Below are 18,191 nucleotides of genomic sequence, written 5' to 3'. Positions count from 1 at the left end.
TCACCAACTGGATAATTCTAGGCCTATATCTCTGATAAATATGTATGTGGATATATGAAACTGTTGCCACTACACGATTGACGATTGTATAGTGGACTTTGCATTCATTCATCCATCCATGCCACATTAATGCATGTGATTGGCGCCGAGCGACTGGATGAACAAAGAGAGGTGAGGAGGGGAGGGAGACAAGGCGACCAAACGCGCCTTCTGCAGGAGAGAGAATGGCTCCACCCCCGAGTTTGTCGCCACCTACGATTGGATCAAGACCCAACCGACATTGTGACCAATGAAAGCGTTTACCATCAGCTAGCCTATAAAGTCTGTACTCCGACAGACGCTTTTCACTACTCGTTTGAACAGAAATATCAGGAAAATGAGCGGAAGAGGCAAAACCGGAGGCAAAGCCAGGGCTAAGGCCAAGACCAGGTCATCCCGCGCCGGGCTCCAGTTCCCCGTGGGTCGTGTCCACAGGCTTCTCCGCAAGGGCAACTACGCGCAGCGTGTTGGAGCTGGCGCACCCGTCTACCTAGCAGCCGTGCTCGAGTACCTCACTGCTGAGATCCTGGAGTTGGCCGGCAACGCGGCTCGTGACAACAAGAAGACTCGTATCATCCCCCGTCACCTGCAGCTGGCTGTCCGCAACGACGAGGAACTCAACAAACTTCTCGGTGGCGTTACGATCGCTCAGGGTGGAGTGCTGCCCAACATCCAGGCGGTCCTTCTCCCCAAGAAGACCGAGAAGGCCGTTAAGGCCAAGTAAAGACTAAACCTTGGTTTCACTTTCCCCAAAGGCTCTTTTAAGAGCCACCCACTACACTCTTCAAAAGCGCATTGTCTTTCCATTCTTATCAAGTTTGGTGGACTCTTTAAAGGAAAGCTACAATACATATATAAACCAACACTTATAGCCACACTGAAACCCCTTCATTAAGTTCCGCCACTAAACCTAAATGTTTTACTGTGCTGCTCAAGCTGCATGTCCGCGTACAAACGTTGTAGAAGCGGATGCATTCCTTACAGAAAGTCTGGAAATTTCCCCAAAGGCTCTTTTAAGAGCCACCCACTACACTCTTCAAAAGCGCATTGTCTTTCAATTCTTATCAAGTGACTAGTTTGGTGGACTCTAAATGGAACTACAATACATATTTAAAGATCCTGTAAAGTGGACCTGAAAACGAGTTTTAAGTTCGCCACACCAAAGAATGTGTTATTGACTACCCATCCAAATTCGAATGAATAGCAGAGGTATCTCTGGTATGAGTTAGTGAAAACCGCTAAATTGATATTAGGCTACTCGGTGTAGAATGATGGTATTTTGGTGAAATGGTAGCTAATGTCTTAAAAGTAGCCTAGTTGGAGAGCTCACTGTCTGGTGTCCATTTTTTACTGTTACAGCTCAGGGGAACATTTCATTTATATGCATGTATGTTTCACTCATTGAACAAATACATTGTAATTCTATACGGTTTTGTTCGGCTTGACGTAGCGTCCATTATCTGGGTCGTAGCTAGGCAGCGAGGGGCGGAGCTTCAGCTCCTTCAGGCGACACGCCCCCCCCAGTCTCAAGCAGAGAAGACTGCTGATTTTTCACGATTTCAAAGCCTAATTTAACATACTTGTCGGTGTTATTTTTTCATTCGAATTTGGATGGGTAGTTAATAACACATTATTCTGTGGTGTGGCAAACTTAAAATTAGGGTGCTTTCACACCTGACATGTTTGGTCCGTTTCAATCAGACCATGGTTCGTTTCCTCTGATAGTCCGGTTCGTTTGGAGAGGTGAGAACACGCATTCGAACTCTGGTGCGGACCAAACAACCGAACCATGGTCCCCCTAAAAAGACGGGACTCGGTCCGGTTCCAAGTGAACCATGGTTCAGTTCGCTTTAGGTCTGAACGTAATCGCACTTAATATTGATCTATTCCACGAAGCAAACCAAAATGTAGTGCATTGTGGGTTGAAAAAGGGAATTTACACTTGGCGGAGACAGCCGTGCCACTCATTAACAGCGAAATTACTTTAGGGAAAACGTGGAGGAATGATGAAGTGAAGGCTCTTCGGCAAATATGGGCTGATGACCATATTGCAGAGATACCTGTGGAGACACATAAGAGTGAGGAATTAAAATTATTTAGTGATATACTGAAATAAAGGGTCATTGTTGCACGGTGGACCAATGTTGGTTCAAAGTTAAAAAACGTTGACAGCTAAAAGTGGTAGCTCGTCGAAAAAATAATTCCTATGGTTTGATAACCTGGATATAATCCTGAGTAAAAGACCAACGAGCAACCCAAAAAACTTGGTCGTGCAACACCAAATCATAACAATTAAAGATAGTATTGCAATCGCAATACGCTACTGTTGCTCCATTGTTGTTCGTGACAAGAAAGTGATTTTCCCTCACACATTTTCTGTCCAATAGATTAACAACCTGTACGACAGTATGTCATTGTTTTTTTACACACGTTGGTTCGCTTAAAACAGGACCGTGTGAACACTAACCGGAACTAATGAAAAATGCAACAAAGTAGCAACTCATCCACTGATTCGGACCAAGCAAACGGATTAATAGGTGTGAAAGCACCCTTAGTTTTCAGGTCCACTTTACAGGATCTTTAATGTACAAATTCCTAGACCGGTTATGATATCACGTTGGTAGTCTATTTAAGGTAGGGGCCTTTGTGCTAGATTTGACCTTTGTCTGTGACCCTGCCAGAAAGTAAAATGAACTGAAGTTCATTTGTTATTGTTGAGTCTCACCTATAAAACACAACTGCATCAAAAATAGACCAAAAAACTATCGACATAAGCCTCTACAAGTATTTTCCCTTCACTCCTGGAAGTGTGTGTCAGGGCAATGTGAGCTGAGAGTCTGGGGGCCTAATTGACCCTTTTGAGCTGACATGTTCTCAATGAGAGTGAACATGTGTTTATTGCCCTTGTTGTTTTTTTGTGTTCAGCTGGGCCTGGTGTACAGGTAAGACCTACTCACATGCTCAAGCTGGGGTCATTTTAAATTGAATTTTCAAAAGCAATAATTCACAACATCAAAATAAAACCAAGAAAGAAATATAGGAGTACAAAATGTATTCAATCATGCAACTATTAACATAAGTGTGCATGTGTCTTTTTTAATAAAACATTTACAAAATAATGAATGCACACTTTTTTTAAGAGTTAAAAAATGAATGCAATTAACAACTATTTACATACATGTACATGCATTGTTAGTTCCAGCAGGTATCCAGTACTGGGATACACACTGGGACTGTTGATGTTGTAACAACAAGATGTTAAGTCCTGTCATCGACATGACTATTCTACTCATCCAGCCATTTCAGGTCCAGGCCCTCTCCTCGGAAGAACTTCCTCTTGGCACCGTGGTCAAAAGAAAGTTCAGTGTTTGTGTCAATGTCCTTCACAGCCTTGAAGAGGATGGCTTGCTTTTCACCTTCTCCTGTGTTGAAGACGCAGTGAAGTGGCTTCAGGTTGCTCTTTTTGGAAGAATGCTTGATCCTTCTTCCAAAAGTGTCGGCTCCGTGACACTCACATGGACTGTGGCCATCAATGCAGAGTTCCATCTGCCCAGCTCTGAAGAAAAACAGGCCACGCATGTCTTCTTCTGAGTTGTGGCTCATCATTTGTCTCCCTTCAGCAGCTGTGGTGATGATTCCATGGTAATCACAGACAATTGCACCTTCGGCAAAAGGCTTAGTTGTAACCACTCCTGTAATAAAGAGAAGATAACATTTTGAGTTAGATAAAAATATTTTAATAGATATTACAGTTGGCAAACATTTCAATAAGTTTTTCTTATGGGTGGAGCCCAACATGATAAAAGGATAATTTAAGTGTTCATATTCATCCCCTTACAAGAAAAATGAAAGGTTTTCTTACTTAACCCTTTCTCTCCACCAAAGTCTTGGATGACCAGGCCTTTCCAATTCTGCTGAATTGTTTTCTTGAAGGTGTGAGCATCACCCTCAATGGACAGTTTGGAGGCTGGTTTCCACATCTGCCGGATCTCTTCTGGAGTTGGATGGTTGGCTGTCCACCCCTGCTTCTTAATCTGCCTATCCAATTTCCTGACTGATGGTTTCTGATGGATGTATTTTGCTGACAGAAATAATAAAATAACATCAGTCATGCTAGTCATTTATCACACTAAATAAATTGCCATGTGTAAGTAATGTATTGATTTGGTAATCACAGTTATGGATTATGGATTGGAGTACTTACACAGCAGATGTTCCCGTCTCTGGAGATACTGGGAGGATTCTGGGAACCCTGCAGTGACCCTCTTCCTTTTTCCTGGTGGCTGGCCTTCTGTGGAAACTGGGAATGTGGTGATGAAGCTAGAAAAGTCTTTTTCGGTAGGCTCGGAAGGCTGTTCGTCCTTACTTGGTGGAGGGCAGGTCTCTGAAGTGCTTTAAAGATTAAGGAAAATAAGGATAAAATGAGACAAATGAGGACAACTTGGTACACAATTGTGAGATTTAATTAACGTGTTGTTTTGTGTAAAATGAAGATGCTTACTCAATCAAGGATTCCAGCATTAGAGCTCTGGCCAATAAAACCTTTGGCAATCGCATTCGATAATGCTGGTTGGCCAGAAAACTGTTATGGGCCATGTGATGTGCCACACCCTCCTTTTTATGGAATGCCGTGTGATTCAAAATTAAATAAATAAATAGGTAAGTAAATGCATAAATAAATATGGCTATCAAATAAACCGTGAAAGAAATGACAATAAATATAGCATATATAAATATAGCATCATATACATATATAGCTGGACCAATTAAAAAATGAACAGAACATAGACATTGATGAACATTGAAGTCCCACTAGAGCAAAAACACAAGTATTATTGTTAATCCACTACTCGTCAATGCGAGCTGATCAAGCTCACCGATTAGACCAGGGGTGTCAAACTCATTTTAACCGAGGGCCACTTCAGCATTATGGTTGCCCTCAAAGGGACAGTTGTAACTACGATGTAAAAACATTGTTTCTAGCTGTAGCTTTTGTGAACATATTCTGCTGCGATTGCAGTCCGCCTTTAAATTCTTGGACAATCTGCAGTTTTTCTTGGAGGATACATGTGGCATTATTATCTGTGTTTGGTGTCAAAATGCCAATGGAGATTGTACTCTTTAACGATCGACATCGCCTCATTTAACACAAAATACATACCGTTTTTTCTCCTTGAAGCACAAACATGTATTCGCTTTCCCATCTCTCTTGAAACTGCCTTCCATCCAGGGCTGGATGCAGCCTGCTTTGACTGGGGGTGCAGTGAACATTTCTGGGGGGTATCATGATCACGGAAAGGGATCGTATTGTTTATTATATTGATACAATTGTTTAGTTTATCAATCCGGGTGTTAATCAGGCGCGGAGCCAGGTGTTGTAAACATTCTGGGATTATCCGAAACCTAGGACGTATTCTGAGTTTGATGTGATGCTAAATAGGGACTTCCACAGTTAATGCTAGCGTGCATAGCGTGCAAGTTACTTTTTTTGCCCTTCACAAGAGCGCAAAATAGCTTTTTGAGCTTTATGTAAAATAAACATTGCCGTTTTCCAATTGGTAAAACCTTGTCTAGTGAAGGTGATGTCTTTATCATTTCTGGCTCCAAATTGTCGACAGGGGAAGCACAAACATGCATATCGCTTGGCTCAGTACTCTAACCAAGTTCGAGAGCGATACCAACTTGGGTTGAATGCCCAAGGACCTTGGGTGAAAATGCACATGGGGTACGTTTGCAGAACCGGCTGCATTGGAGTGCTTTCATTCAAACCATGCTCGCCTTCACCCACAGTTAAACTTGGAACTTTGCATTGAACACTGATTTCTAGAGGCCGTATGTCGTCACTCTGCCGTAACATAGCCTAATCGAAATGCATTGTGAGAGATGTAGTTTATGGTCAATGCACGCTGTAAAGCAGAGTAGACTTTTTTCAATAGACCATTTAAGCTCCCAAATGTGGCCCGCCACCTCATTTTATGTGGCCTGCGGGCCTTTAGTTTGACATATGTGGATTAGACCTACTTCTTCTTCCATTTTTGTATTTATCAACTACCTTGGCGTCCAGGCAACATTTTGGTTTGATCTAAAATAACTGGTTACCCTGGGCACACCGTAGACGATACCAGTGTACCTGTCACATATTTGGGTTTCTCGAGGCGATATCCATATTAACCATGACATCACAGCCCTTTATGACACTACATTACCAAGGAATACTTAGATCACTTAACCCAGACTATATAAACACAATACGCTTAAATGCGAACACTGAGGCAAAGGAAGAGTATACAAGTGGTAATATTCAACCCACAACACAATACTGAAGGAGTGGAATTGATGTGATTGAGCATCCAGGTAACTTTGTTATGCGTCTAAAATACATAGATTTGTATTTTGTTTCTAACAAACCCACAAGTCAAGTCAAGTCAGTTCATTTATAGAGCACATTTAAAAACAGCCAATGCCGACCAAAGTCATCACATAAGGCAAAACAACAATAAGTAGGAACAACAGACAAACAACACAATTACAGTGAGCACGAGTGACCCTAAACTGACTTGAAAGCCAAATAATAAAAATATGTTTTAAGACGAGACTTAAATGTCACGGTGGTGGGGGATGAAATTGGCAGTTTATTCCACAGTAGTGGAAGTGGAGTAGGGGCCACAACACATTTATGTCCATCGCATTTCTTTATTATGTACTATACAAATTAATCGAATCAAATCTTTTTTGTATAGGGCGTCCCGCACCTGTGCTAGAGAAAGAGATGTTGACAAGTCCTTTTATCAGAGTCTGAGTCAAGTATGGAGTCTCTGACCACGAGTCTGAGTCATGTCACAAGTCTCAACCATAATGACATATCACTACAGCATATCGATTTTAAGTATTTAAATGAATCCTAATTTCACCCAGGCCATTGTTGTAAATATGAGTAAGTGTTTAGCCAACTGGCCTGGTTAATTAACAGTATGACATTTTACAGATAGTGCTAAGATCCTTAGATACCATGTACAGGTAAAATACCATTGTGCAATAGAACATGCTCAAAACATCCTCTAAATGAAGGTCAAAACATTCTTACAACTTACACCTTATACTAATATCATAAGTTTTAGTTATGATATCTTATATTTTCGGTATTTCCCCTCAATCAATGAAAACACAAAAGAATACAAAACAATCTATTATGTAGCTGAAGAATATAATAACAGTGCAATGTCAGCTACATTTTTAGCAGCAAATAATAATATTCAAAACAATTAGCTTATACTGCTGTAGCCAACAAATCTTCACCAAATTGAGCTCCACTAGTGGTGTAGTCTATGAATTAATAATCCAAATAAAAAAATAATAAAAAAATCTATAAATGTTACAATGTTTTTCATCAAACCCTTTTGTGTGATATTTTACCTCACTGTTTTAAGAGATCATATGAAAGAAATACATACGTAAGAAGGGATATTGACAACTACACAAACATAAATGTACAAACATTTTCCCGATCTGACTCAATGTAGCTGCTGGACATTCCAGATACAGCCGCTATAAAATAAGCTATTACTAATAATAAGTCTCGTGTCACCAGTCCTGTTGTTACCGAATGCCGATATAATACAAAATGCCTGATTGTAAGTGATAATGCATAATAACCAATGTACTACAAAAAAAAATTATTGTTTGTTTAACATGCAAATCATCAGAGCGCACTGATCCCTGCCTGAAAAAGTGCAGCATGCGAACTTACGTAGAAGCCGAGTAGGGAACGGTGCAACAGAGAAAGATTTTGTTGTCTTGGGAGAAGATACCAGATGTCATTCGATTTGGATGTGATTCTTATAATAGATGGGGACTCGAGTTAGAGACTCGTATTCGAGTCGCACTTAAGTCACATTATCATTGACTTGCGACTTGACTCGACGTATTGCGACTTCAGACTTCATTCGGACTCTAGATGTAAAGACTCGTGGACAATACGAGTCATTAGAAAATACATAGGCCTCCAGAAATCCTCGAAAATTCCTATAGCTTTCTGTCAGTATTTTGCAGGAAAGAAGAAAATTAGAGCAAGCGAGAGGAGAGAGAGGGCGTGGAATAGGACAAGCAAGCATGGCAGCTCCACATGTTCCTTTTGTCATTTTGTTTGGTTTTACCGATATTCAAAGCACAGGAACGAACAAGCGCAGTTCAATATGCAAAACGTGTCACACGAAAATAAGAGATGCAGGATCAACAGCATCAAACTTCATCAGGCATCTTAAAACACACCCCGAGAGGTCAGTTTTCAGTAGTGTAATGTTAGCCAAGAACATATGGTGGCTATAGCTAAAGTAAACGTGTGCAAGGGCAGGATATCGAGTGATGACTTGGCATTTAGTTAAGACTAACTAGCTATCACATTTAGGGCTGTCCCCACTCAGTCGACTAGTCGATTTTCTGGTCAATATGCTGTTGGTCGACTAAGATTTTTTTTAGTCGTGCTGCTTTATGGCAGTGTGAGATCTGTTTCCCGCTTGTGTCACCATTGCTGAATTAAATAAATGTTCTACAGAAATTGTAGGTGATATTATTTAAGACAAATAAAGCAAGTCAAAAAATATATAATTTAAAAGAAAAGTTGTTACTGTTTTCGTTAATCTGTGCATTGGCACGAGCACAATTGGCTGCCGAACTACAAACTCTGCCATAGCCTACTTTGTCGGTGTTATTAGTCAAAATGGCAAATAAATCTGTGGTATGGCAGCATTTCATTAAAATATTCAACGTACGTTCACCCGGTACATTGAATGCAAACTCTGCCTACAACGGTTTATTTTTCATAGTTCGTCGAATATGATGTAGCCTACCACCTGAAAACCGTAAGTTGGCCTACTTCGCTCATGCTAACGCGCTGGGTTGAAAAATGAATATGCCTCTGGCTAGAGGTTACTTCCTGCACATCTTGCACACGAACACGGTGCTCGATAAGTCTCAAACAATTTAAGACTTGGTCATCGATGTCTATGTTCTGTAGAGCACTAAGGCCAGCATGCCATCTCTGACACCACTAATACCAACATCTGCACTACAGCTTGTTTTTCTCCAGGTACCCCACAAGGTCTGCCTATTACCTAGTGCAGTTGCTTTGGTCTGAAGATAACCACGACCCTCTCAATTGCATGTAGGATTGGAAATAAATACAGCAAAGAAATAAATGTGGCAATAGGAAATAAAAGTCCCATGTAATAAATAAATGTATTTTGAAAAATGTCATTCTGAAATAAGTAGGCCTACATGTATGTATTTATGTAAATGGATCCAGCTATATATTTATGTGATGCTATATCTATATATTTATTGCCTACTCTTTTTTTTCACGGTTTATTACACAGCCATATTTATATATGACATTTTTTATCAAACGGCATTCCATACCTTTTGGTTCTCCATAAATGTTGCTGATGCCTGTGGCTCAGCAGCCCTTCGGACCTCAATACTAGTGGCAGGTTGGAGTTTGTAGCTAGAGTAAAAACATTTGACATGAAAAGTTAATTGTGATGTGTCAGATAATAGGGTGAAATACAAGAAAGTGTTAACATTTACTCATCAGCACATGGATGTAGGTAGGAACATACCTTTCATGGAGTCGAGCGACGTTGGCTGCTAAAGGACTTACAGCTTCCTCCTCCAGTGTCAAGGCAAGTGTGACGATCTGTTGTGTTTTTGATCTGTGTTGGCGGATGCAAATCACAGCCCTGCCACCAATATGCTTTCTACTCTTCCACTCTTTCACCTGGAAAACATCGGAAATATTTAAATGCATTTCTAAATAACCATTACAGCGTATTCAGGGGACAAACTCCTTCAAGCTGTTAAACTAGATGCACTTACAGTCATGCCCTCCACAGCTCCTGGGAGCTGAAAGTGACGAAACACCATGATCGCTTCACAGTAATAGCGGAATGACGTCTTTTCACTGTCAAAGACATGAGATTCATCCATTAACTTCCTGAGGATGTTAAGGAAGTCTGCCTTTGCGATCTTCAGAATTTCCTGGCAATCTGCAACGCTGCGCATGCCATTGGTTAATCGATTGTTTCTAGATTAAGAAGATAATAGAAAAAACGGGGGACGGGTTATTAAACACACCACACTCAGGATTGCAGTAGTAAACAACAAAGACATTAGTGGTAATAAGACAATAGCGAATGAATAGCACTTACTTCATGGTGACCACTTCATGTAAACGAGCCTTGACAACCAGCTTCCTCAGTGTCTGCAGCAGCTCCTTGTACGCTTGGCACATGGAGTGGAGCTCTGCGCCTTCCTTTCCCGGACCCAGCTTTATCTTCAGGAAGACTACGAACCGTATCATGTTCTGGATGTAGTTCAGAATGGTGGCTGCGCTCATGTCTGTCAGTCGTAGTCTTGTCAAGTAATCTCGTGTCTATGCTCTTCTTGAGGAATTCCAGATTTGGCTCACCCCCCCTGGGCTGCAAATACCGCAGGAAGCGTGACACATTGTCAACCTTTGAGAGAGACGATGAGAAATAAATGTTAGCATTAACATCATAAGAAGAAAGTAGACATATGGAACATTATTGAAATGGGTGTTCTGGCTCAAAATGTATGTGTGAAGTGATCTTACCTCCTGTTGGCAGTTGGTGATGCTGAGACTGTCCGTGAGGTACCTTTTGAAGTCCGAAATGAGACTGGCATCATCAGGAAACTTTGAATATAGACCCGCCTTTAGCATTTTCCCACGCACACTGGGGGGAAAAGACGAGGGGAAGAATTAAATGACGAGTTGTAGAATTGAAAAAAAAGTTATCAACCTTAAACTCAACCTTCAACATAACACGTGTAAGCAATTTATGGTACTTACCTTTGCCAGGAACAACGTCCTTGTCCAGGCAAATGGCGACACAGTATTTGTCGCTTTTGACAGCAACACAGTGGTTTCTCTTCACTCTAGCTTGCCAGTAAACGACACAAACTTAGGTTACTTCACCTAAAATCTTCCCATGTTTTCACTCGTCGCTGGAGCTCTGGTTCAATCTCTGGTGGGCAGGGAACTGTCGAACTCGGCAGCGTGAAGGATCCAAGAACAGCTAACACAAACCAACGCGATTGTAACTTCTTCCTCTGTGTTTTATTATGTTCCTGTTCTCATACAGGGGACCATAGACATATATGCAGAGGACTACAGAACTACTATGATTTATTAACGTACTCGCACGTGTCTCACATACGATCTCATGTGTCATTCTCACTGACGGTGTCACACTGAAAACAGGTCCGTGTGGACACAATTACTATTGCTACATCCAGCCTTTATCTTTCTCTTTCTGAAACTGTTTTACTCTTAATGAACTGTGAAAAAATGCACACAATACAAATAATCTCTGAATGACAGAACCCATTACTGTTACTGTAAAAAACGAACCCTCTGCACAACTTAACTGGAGTGATATTCCTTGTTAACATTCACTCATGTTTGCAGAAATCAAATCACAGAACACTTTTTTGTAAAGTTACACAGATTCGGTTGTACTGCCTTTCCTATTTCAGTCTTAAACGTATAACTACACACATTACTAAAACATGTGCTTTTCTCACCTTATTTTTCATTAGTCCCCCCAAACATTTAGCAGACGCTCTTATCCAGAGCGACTTACAGTAAGTACAGGGACATTCCCCCGAGGTAGAAGTATAGGGTGAAGTGCCTTTCCCAAGTACCTTCTGATTAATAGCCCGATTCCCTAACCGCTCAGCCATCTGACCCACAGATCTTGATCTGGTCATTCATGCTTAGCTAGTATACGCACTCTAGCTGGCCCTTCGTAGGCATCCTTCCACCCCAAGATGAAAGGAGTGTACTGAGCGTGTGATGTCTCTCCTTAGCGCATCAGGTATGACGACACGTTCACCCCAAAACACTATTCCGTCTGGGTGAGTCCGTTCATCCTGAAATGAAAACTATGGTCTGATTTCGCTGTCTTTGACTTGTCATTTGGCCAACCTTGTTGTATGGTTTCAATGAGTCTCTGCAGTGTCGAATCCTGTGTGGTTGACTTAGATGTCCACATTTATATGTCTTTATTTATCCAACTGGGCTGTTGTTCTGGCCACAGCCCACGCCGCTAAATCCTTACCGCTAGCAACGAACAGTACAATGAAACTCATACAAGTCTTTGCCAGTTCCCAAGCCAAAACTGAGAGAGATATCAAGACAGTAGCTCTTATTTATAACTTCCCAAACCCCGCGGGATTACCCAACATCCCCCCAACCTTACTGTCTGCCCTGGACTCTGAATGCATGAAAACAATAAAACAAGAACTATAACACAGGGTCGTTACAATATTAACAGTCTCAACTTCAGCTTCTACTGGACCAAAGTTCAGTTTCAGTTCCTGAGTTTTTCTACTATACTCTGTACAATATTGTACTCTGTTTTCACCTACTCTGTTTTAGGCTTAAATATTCCACTCTCCTCTCCTTTCACTGTGTCCGAAAACAAAAGTTTGCATCATTGATAGGCTAAGCACTTCATGAGGACTCCACTCTATTGTACTCTGCTTTCATCTTCTCTCTTCTCCTCAGCTTTCACTGTGTTTTACACACAAAAATACAATTCAAACAATCTATTTTAATGAGGTTTCAAAAACAGACAGCAAAGATGCTGCAGATGACAAGCCGCTGATAAGAAAAATGAAGAGTTGACCTTTGATAGTCTTCAACAGCTAGAACCAACCAGGATATCCATTTAGTCATTTAGCAGACACTCTTATCCAATTCGGAAGTCGTTTCCATCCTATCGGTTTTCATTTTGTCTACTGTTTGTTAAGTTAGTTTCATTCAACTTCAACCCTAAACTTCATTGTACTTGTTTTTAGATAGTTTCCTCTCTCCGTTGAGTCTCTCTCCATTCGCGCCTTTCAATAGGACGCTGAAGTCGCGCGCCCGATGACATTGCAGCCACGAGAGGAACTACACAGCTGCAACTAAACAGTGTTGCCAACGGCACATGATTACTAATTAAAAAAAACAACAACAGCCATTGTATGCACTTATTGAATATTTACATAAGTTGAAAGAACGATCTATGATAAGCAAATGTATCGATCATTTATATCTCATTCACTTAGGCCCTGTCGTCCATATTAACCTGGGCTACACAGGCACATACTGTAAAGAGGACGTTGTTAAGATTGTTGAGGAATCGATATGTTTAGTATTGCACTGTGGTATAGTATTTGTGTTCATCATACATTATTGTTATCGAGATGTTATTGTTGCGCTGTGCTTAAGTTATTGACACATTGTTTGCTCTGTCGTATCTGGTTGGTTTGTTCACCGCGCCTGGTAGCTAAGATGTGGCTAGTCAATACAGCCTATTAGTTTGACTGACCACAGAACGACTTAACTGCATTTATGATCCATGGTGTTCTGCAGCAGCCTACTTTCATATGCTCCATTCTTAAGTGGCTTTGGGCAAAAACGCCAAATCAGCAAATAGACTGACGCACACGGAATCATGACAAATGACAAGGCAATTATCCCTAGTCAACTCCATAATCGGTGCCTATTCAGGAATGGTCCACTTTCATGACTCATTCTGGGGGAAATCATTATCTAAGCAGTTATATGTCGCTTAAAAAGGTGGTGTCGGTAATATACGTTTTCGGCTGTATATTAAGAGTAAATTGCCTGTCCTTGATCACGAAGGTTAATAGTTGGTTCATGTATAATACAGGAAAACAATCGAGCAAATGCAATGGACTTTCCTCAATGTTAGAGACCAGTGGGTGGCTCTTAAAAGAGCCTTTGGGGTGAATGTGAAGGGACGCCCGTTTACTTGGAGCTGGTGTACTTGGTCACGGCCTTGGTGCCCTCGGAGACGGCGTGCTTGGCCAGCTCACCGGGGAGCAGAAGGCGGACAGCGGTCTGGATCTCCCTGGAGGTGATGGTTGATCGCTTGTTGTAGTGAGCCAGGCGAGACGATTCTCCGGCGATACGCTCGAAAATGTCGTTGACGAAGGAATTCATGATTCCCATGGCCTTGGAGGAGATTCCGGTGTCGGGGTGGACCTGCTTCAGTACCTTGTACACGTAGATGGCGTAGCTCTCCTTCCTGGACTTTCTGCGCTTCTTGCCGCCCTTCACGGCGGTCTTGGAAACGGCTTTCTTGGAGCCCTTCTTGGGCGCGGGCTTTGCTGGCTCAGGCATTGTCAAATATCGTTGCTTCTCAAAAACGACTGGTGAGCAAGGTGGTTGGTTACCCGGTATTTGTAGCAGGACACATGCTAATTTTGAGGCACGCCTCCTGCTAGTCGCTGCACTCATCTGGGATGTGACTTTCGCGAGCTAAACTGAAATCTACTGCGCGTGCGTGGGATTTACCGACCCCTCCACCTTTCCCTTCAGTAATCATAAACTGAGAGTTATAATTACTAAAAGGAAATATTAGCAACATTTTTACACCAAAATCCACACCCAATCATCTTCATCAATCATTAATGTCACAGCGGAAATGTTTGCTCTATGCTTGGCGGAGATGGGCCTACTCAAAGCTAGGAACTCCCTGAGCAGTTTACCGCGTAGTTTAACCAGAAACACGTGGTTAATGACGTCAGAAGATTCGTTTGGTTGCAGTTAGGTTAGTCGTTTGGTTAGTCTTTAGGTAGGCTAAGTTCGACTTCATGCAGCGCCCATTCACTGCTTCAATATGAAGTCGAATACACCTAATGTTATCTACGATCATTCTAATAAAGCATTCATTGAGCAGGTACTAGTATCTAAAGTGAGGCACAGTAAAGTACAGGGGGATTTGAACCCGATACATCTCGGTCAAACACTCTCCCCACGACTAATAGAACCAATTTATAGATGTCATAACATGGCACAAGTAGCCTATAAACTGTTTAGGTCTGAATAATGAACCACTTTGCAATACCATTGGCTCAGATGCTTTGGATACGCCATGACCACCGAAATACAAATCAAGTTTTACTTGTATATTTGGTGCTATAGCCTTAAAGGGATTTCTAACTGGAATGGAATTGCAGTTTAAATGCGCCAGAAAGTGGGTGACGAAACTCCACTAATCAACCTATCATTGTTCATGGCGTTATAATCATCTAGAAAATCAGAATCAGAAAGGGATTTATTCGCCATGAAAGTTTGCACAGACAAGGAATTTGCTTTGGCAGGAAGGTGCATACAATAAACATATACCTAAAATTTAAATATGTGGACTAACTATACTAAGGGTACATAAACTAGCAGTACTAAGTGGGATAAATATAAGTTGCCGTAAATTACAATATAAAAATACAAAAATACAAATATTACAAAAAATACAAATGTACAAGATACCATGTTGTGGTGCAGTGCAAAAGCAGAGTGTTTTAAGCAATAAGTCATTTGAGTCAGTGTGGTCCCTTGGCCTTGTTGAAGAGGCCAACAGCGGAAGGGAAGAAACTGTTTTTGTGGCGTGAGGTATTGGTCCTGATAGACCGCAGCCTTCTGCCGGAGGGGAGTGACTGAAACAGGGAGTGTCCAGGGTGGGAGGAGTCGGCCACAATCTTCCTCGCTCGCCTCAGTGTCCTCGAGGTGTGCAGGTCCTCGAGGGTAGGCAGATTGCAGCCAATCACCTTCTCAGCAGTACGGATGATACGCTGCAGTCTGCTCTTGTCCTTGGCAGCAGCGTACCAGACGGTGATGGAGGAGGTGAGGATGGACTCAATGATGGCTGAGTAGAAGTGCACCATCATTGTCTTTGGCAGGTTGAACTTCTTCAGCTGCCGAAGGAAGTACATCCTCTGTTGTGCTTTCTTGATGAGGGAGCTGATGTTCAGTTCCCACTTGAGGTCCTGGGAGAGGATAGTGCCCAGGAAGCGGAAGGACTAGGCTAATTTTATAGATATACAATTCATTTTACACAGGGACCCTCTCAATTTAGACATCAAAATATAGTCTCTGATGTGTATCATGTTGGTGGCTCTTAAAAGAGCCTTTGTGTTGAACCTCGGTTGATGTACTTGTGGATGTTTTAACCGCCGAAGCCGTACAGAGTACGCCCCTGGCGCTTCAGAGCGTAGACCACGTCCATGGCGGTCACGGTCTTCCTTTTGGCGTGTTCTGTGTAGGTCACGGCATCACGGATTACGTTCTCCAAGAACACCTTCAGCACACCGCGTGTCTCTTCGTAGATCAAGCCTGATATACGCTTGACGCCACCGCGGCGAGCCAGGCGGCGGATGGCGGGCTTGGTGATGCCCTGGATGTTATCACGTAGAACCTTGCGATGACGCTTGGCGCCTCCTTTTCCGAGTCCTTTGCCTCCTTTGCCTCTTCCTGACATTTTGATTCCGCTGCGTTACTGATAATGTTGAGAATGGTTTTGCTTTTACATCGCCGCAATATTTACTTTGCGTACGCGGACGTGAAGGAGGCCAGTTCTTTGCTTGGAGGGCGTTGCAATGGGAGGGAACTTCAGTAAGAGAGAGAAAAGATAGTCTGTAGTCCACATTTAGATTTTACGTTTTATTCATTTATCAGAGATATGTAGACGTCCTTGTTCATATTATTATTTATTTGACATCTGATAAGCACCTGGCTGAGACACTTCAGACTATAACTTTTCTACAACTCTTCATTGTTGATGATAATCACTGTAGTCCCTCTCCCGTCCTCCCTCTGCCCCAGCTCTTCTCTCTCAGGCACCTCCACCAACCGGCCATCTTCTCCCTCCATCTTCCATGAAAACGTCACCAAGTCTGGGAACATGTCACTGGCCCAGGCTCGCCCATAGAAATTACTGGGCCCCTGAAAAGGCCAGTGAAAGGACCCACCCCTTTACTTATATTAACGCATGCTCGTGTGTGCTCTCTCTCTCCTACATAAAACCTATGTAAACTGATTGAGACTTACTCAGTGATGGGAGCTACATTATAGATTTATATTTGTTTTACATTATAAAACAAATACATCTTTCTATAGATAAATACAACTTAAACATAACCTAACCCTTAACAACTTGTGTGGCGACGGGCCTGATACACACACACACACATAAAATAAGTATTTACATTTACATTTTAGTCATTTAGCAGACGCTCTTATCCAGAGCGACTTACAGTAAGTACAGGGACATTCCCCCGAGGCAAGTAGGGTGAAGTGTCTTGCCCAAGGACACAGCGTCAGTTGGCATGACCGGGAATCGAACTGGCAACCTTCGGATTACCAGCCTGACTCCCTCACCGCTCAGCCACCTGACTCCCTATTTGACACACTGAGATCTGCTACACTCACACAATTTTTTTGTATAAAATGCAATTTACCTGCCTTCATCTTTGCCTATTATATAGCGCTTTCTGGATGCAAAGTTTCTTATAATGTATTTGAATTCAATCTGTTTAGCCATTTCACACTCAATGGCAAGTATTGCCAGGTTATTGAGCCTATCCTGGCTCATTGTGGAGCACATGCAAGTATTCATGATTTGATTTTGAGTTTACTGAAGGACCTTTATCCTCCTGCCACAGTTACAGGTAAAGTGCAGAATATCCTCAGAGCAATACAAATGTCACCATAAATGCTCTCAAGCTTCATGTCATGAATTATGTTGAGCGACTCCATGGGTGTTGATGTTCCTCCTGAAAATGTGGCACTGTATATTCTTTTCAGATGGAGCATTTGTTTTTCCAAATTTTCTGATAAATCCTTGGGATATTTTGTTAGCAAATTTCTACAAGATGACTTAATATCCTCCTCACCCAACTGCTGTAACTTGAGTATTCCCTTGAAATCATTGCAAATGTCCCTGATCGACTGAAATCTGGATGTCAGCTGTACAATGTACTGTCCACTACAACATAATACAGAGAATTCTGAAATGCTACATCAGGAGTCTCCTGTGCATCTGACCTTTCTTCAGTAAGCTGCCGTTTTCTCTTCCTGCTATGGGTGAACTCAGGTGGGATGCCCATTGCATTGGCTATATTTTGAGCTTTAGCAAACATTGAATCCCACTTATTTCTCTATAAAAAAATATTTCCTGCTGTAGATGCTTCAATGTTTGCTGTTTTCTGATCCAAAGATAGGCCACCACTCTGCAGGAAAAAAATTCTATCTTCAGTTCCAGTATTTTTACCCAAATAGTGCACAT

The 18,191-nt window shown here is 41.9% G+C and overlaps 4 protein-coding genes and 1 long non-coding RNA gene across 5 annotated transcripts; 1 reads left to right on the top strand and 4 right to left on the bottom strand.

Annotated features, from left to right (window-relative positions):
• Nucleotides 1–366: 366 nt before the first annotated feature.
• LOC136942706 (histone H2A) lies at nt 367–837 on the top strand. The gene has a single exon (XM_067235676.1). The coding sequence runs from the start codon at nt 377–379 to the stop codon at nt 761–763; it is 387 nt and encodes a 128-aa protein (XP_067091777.1). The 5' UTR covers nt 367–376; the 3' UTR covers nt 764–837.
• A 2,246-nt stretch (nt 838–3,083) lies between these two features.
• LOC136943376 (uncharacterized) lies at nt 3,084–4,782 on the bottom strand. The gene is made up of 4 exons (XM_067236662.1): nt 4,541–4,782; nt 4,244–4,431; nt 3,902–4,120; nt 3,084–3,731 (listed from the first exon to the last, which is right to left on the bottom strand). Exons 1-4 carry the CDS (start codon nt 4,633–4,635, stop codon nt 3,325–3,327), a joined length of 909 nt encoding a protein of 302 aa, XP_067092763.1. The 5' UTR covers nt 4,636–4,782; the 3' UTR covers nt 3,084–3,324.
• A 5,233-nt stretch (nt 4,783–10,015) lies between these two features.
• Nucleotides 10,016–11,190, bottom strand: LOC136943375 (uncharacterized). The gene is made up of 4 exons (XR_010876681.1): nt 10,904–11,190; nt 10,667–10,787; nt 10,242–10,547; nt 10,016–10,117 (listed from the first exon to the last, which is right to left on the bottom strand). It is a non-coding gene; the product is annotated as an uncharacterized lncRNA (long non-coding RNA).
• A 2,683-nt stretch (nt 11,191–13,873) lies between these two features.
• On the bottom strand, nt 13,874–14,283 carry LOC136943074 (histone H2B-like). The gene has a single exon (XM_067236230.1). The coding sequence runs from the start codon at nt 14,246–14,248 to the stop codon at nt 13,874–13,876; it is 375 nt and encodes a 124-aa protein (XP_067092331.1). The 5' UTR covers nt 14,249–14,283.
• Nucleotides 14,284–16,073: 1,790 nt separating this feature from the next.
• On the bottom strand, nt 16,074–16,385 carry LOC136943519 (histone H4). Its single transcript, XM_067236871.1, has one exon. It carries the CDS (start codon nt 16,383–16,385, stop codon nt 16,074–16,076), a length of 312 nt encoding a protein of 103 aa, XP_067092972.1.
• Nucleotides 16,386–18,191: the final 1,806 nt, after the last annotated feature.

Source organism: Osmerus mordax, chromosome 5, assembly GCF_038355195.1.
Source record: "Osmerus mordax isolate fOsmMor3 chromosome 5, fOsmMor3.pri, whole genome shotgun sequence".
Classification (NCBI taxonomy): Eukaryota; Metazoa; Chordata; class Actinopteri; order Osmeriformes; family Osmeridae; genus Osmerus; species Osmerus mordax.
The sequence above is the reverse complement of the archived record's forward strand: the minus strand, read 5'-3'. Positions and strand labels throughout refer to the sequence as shown.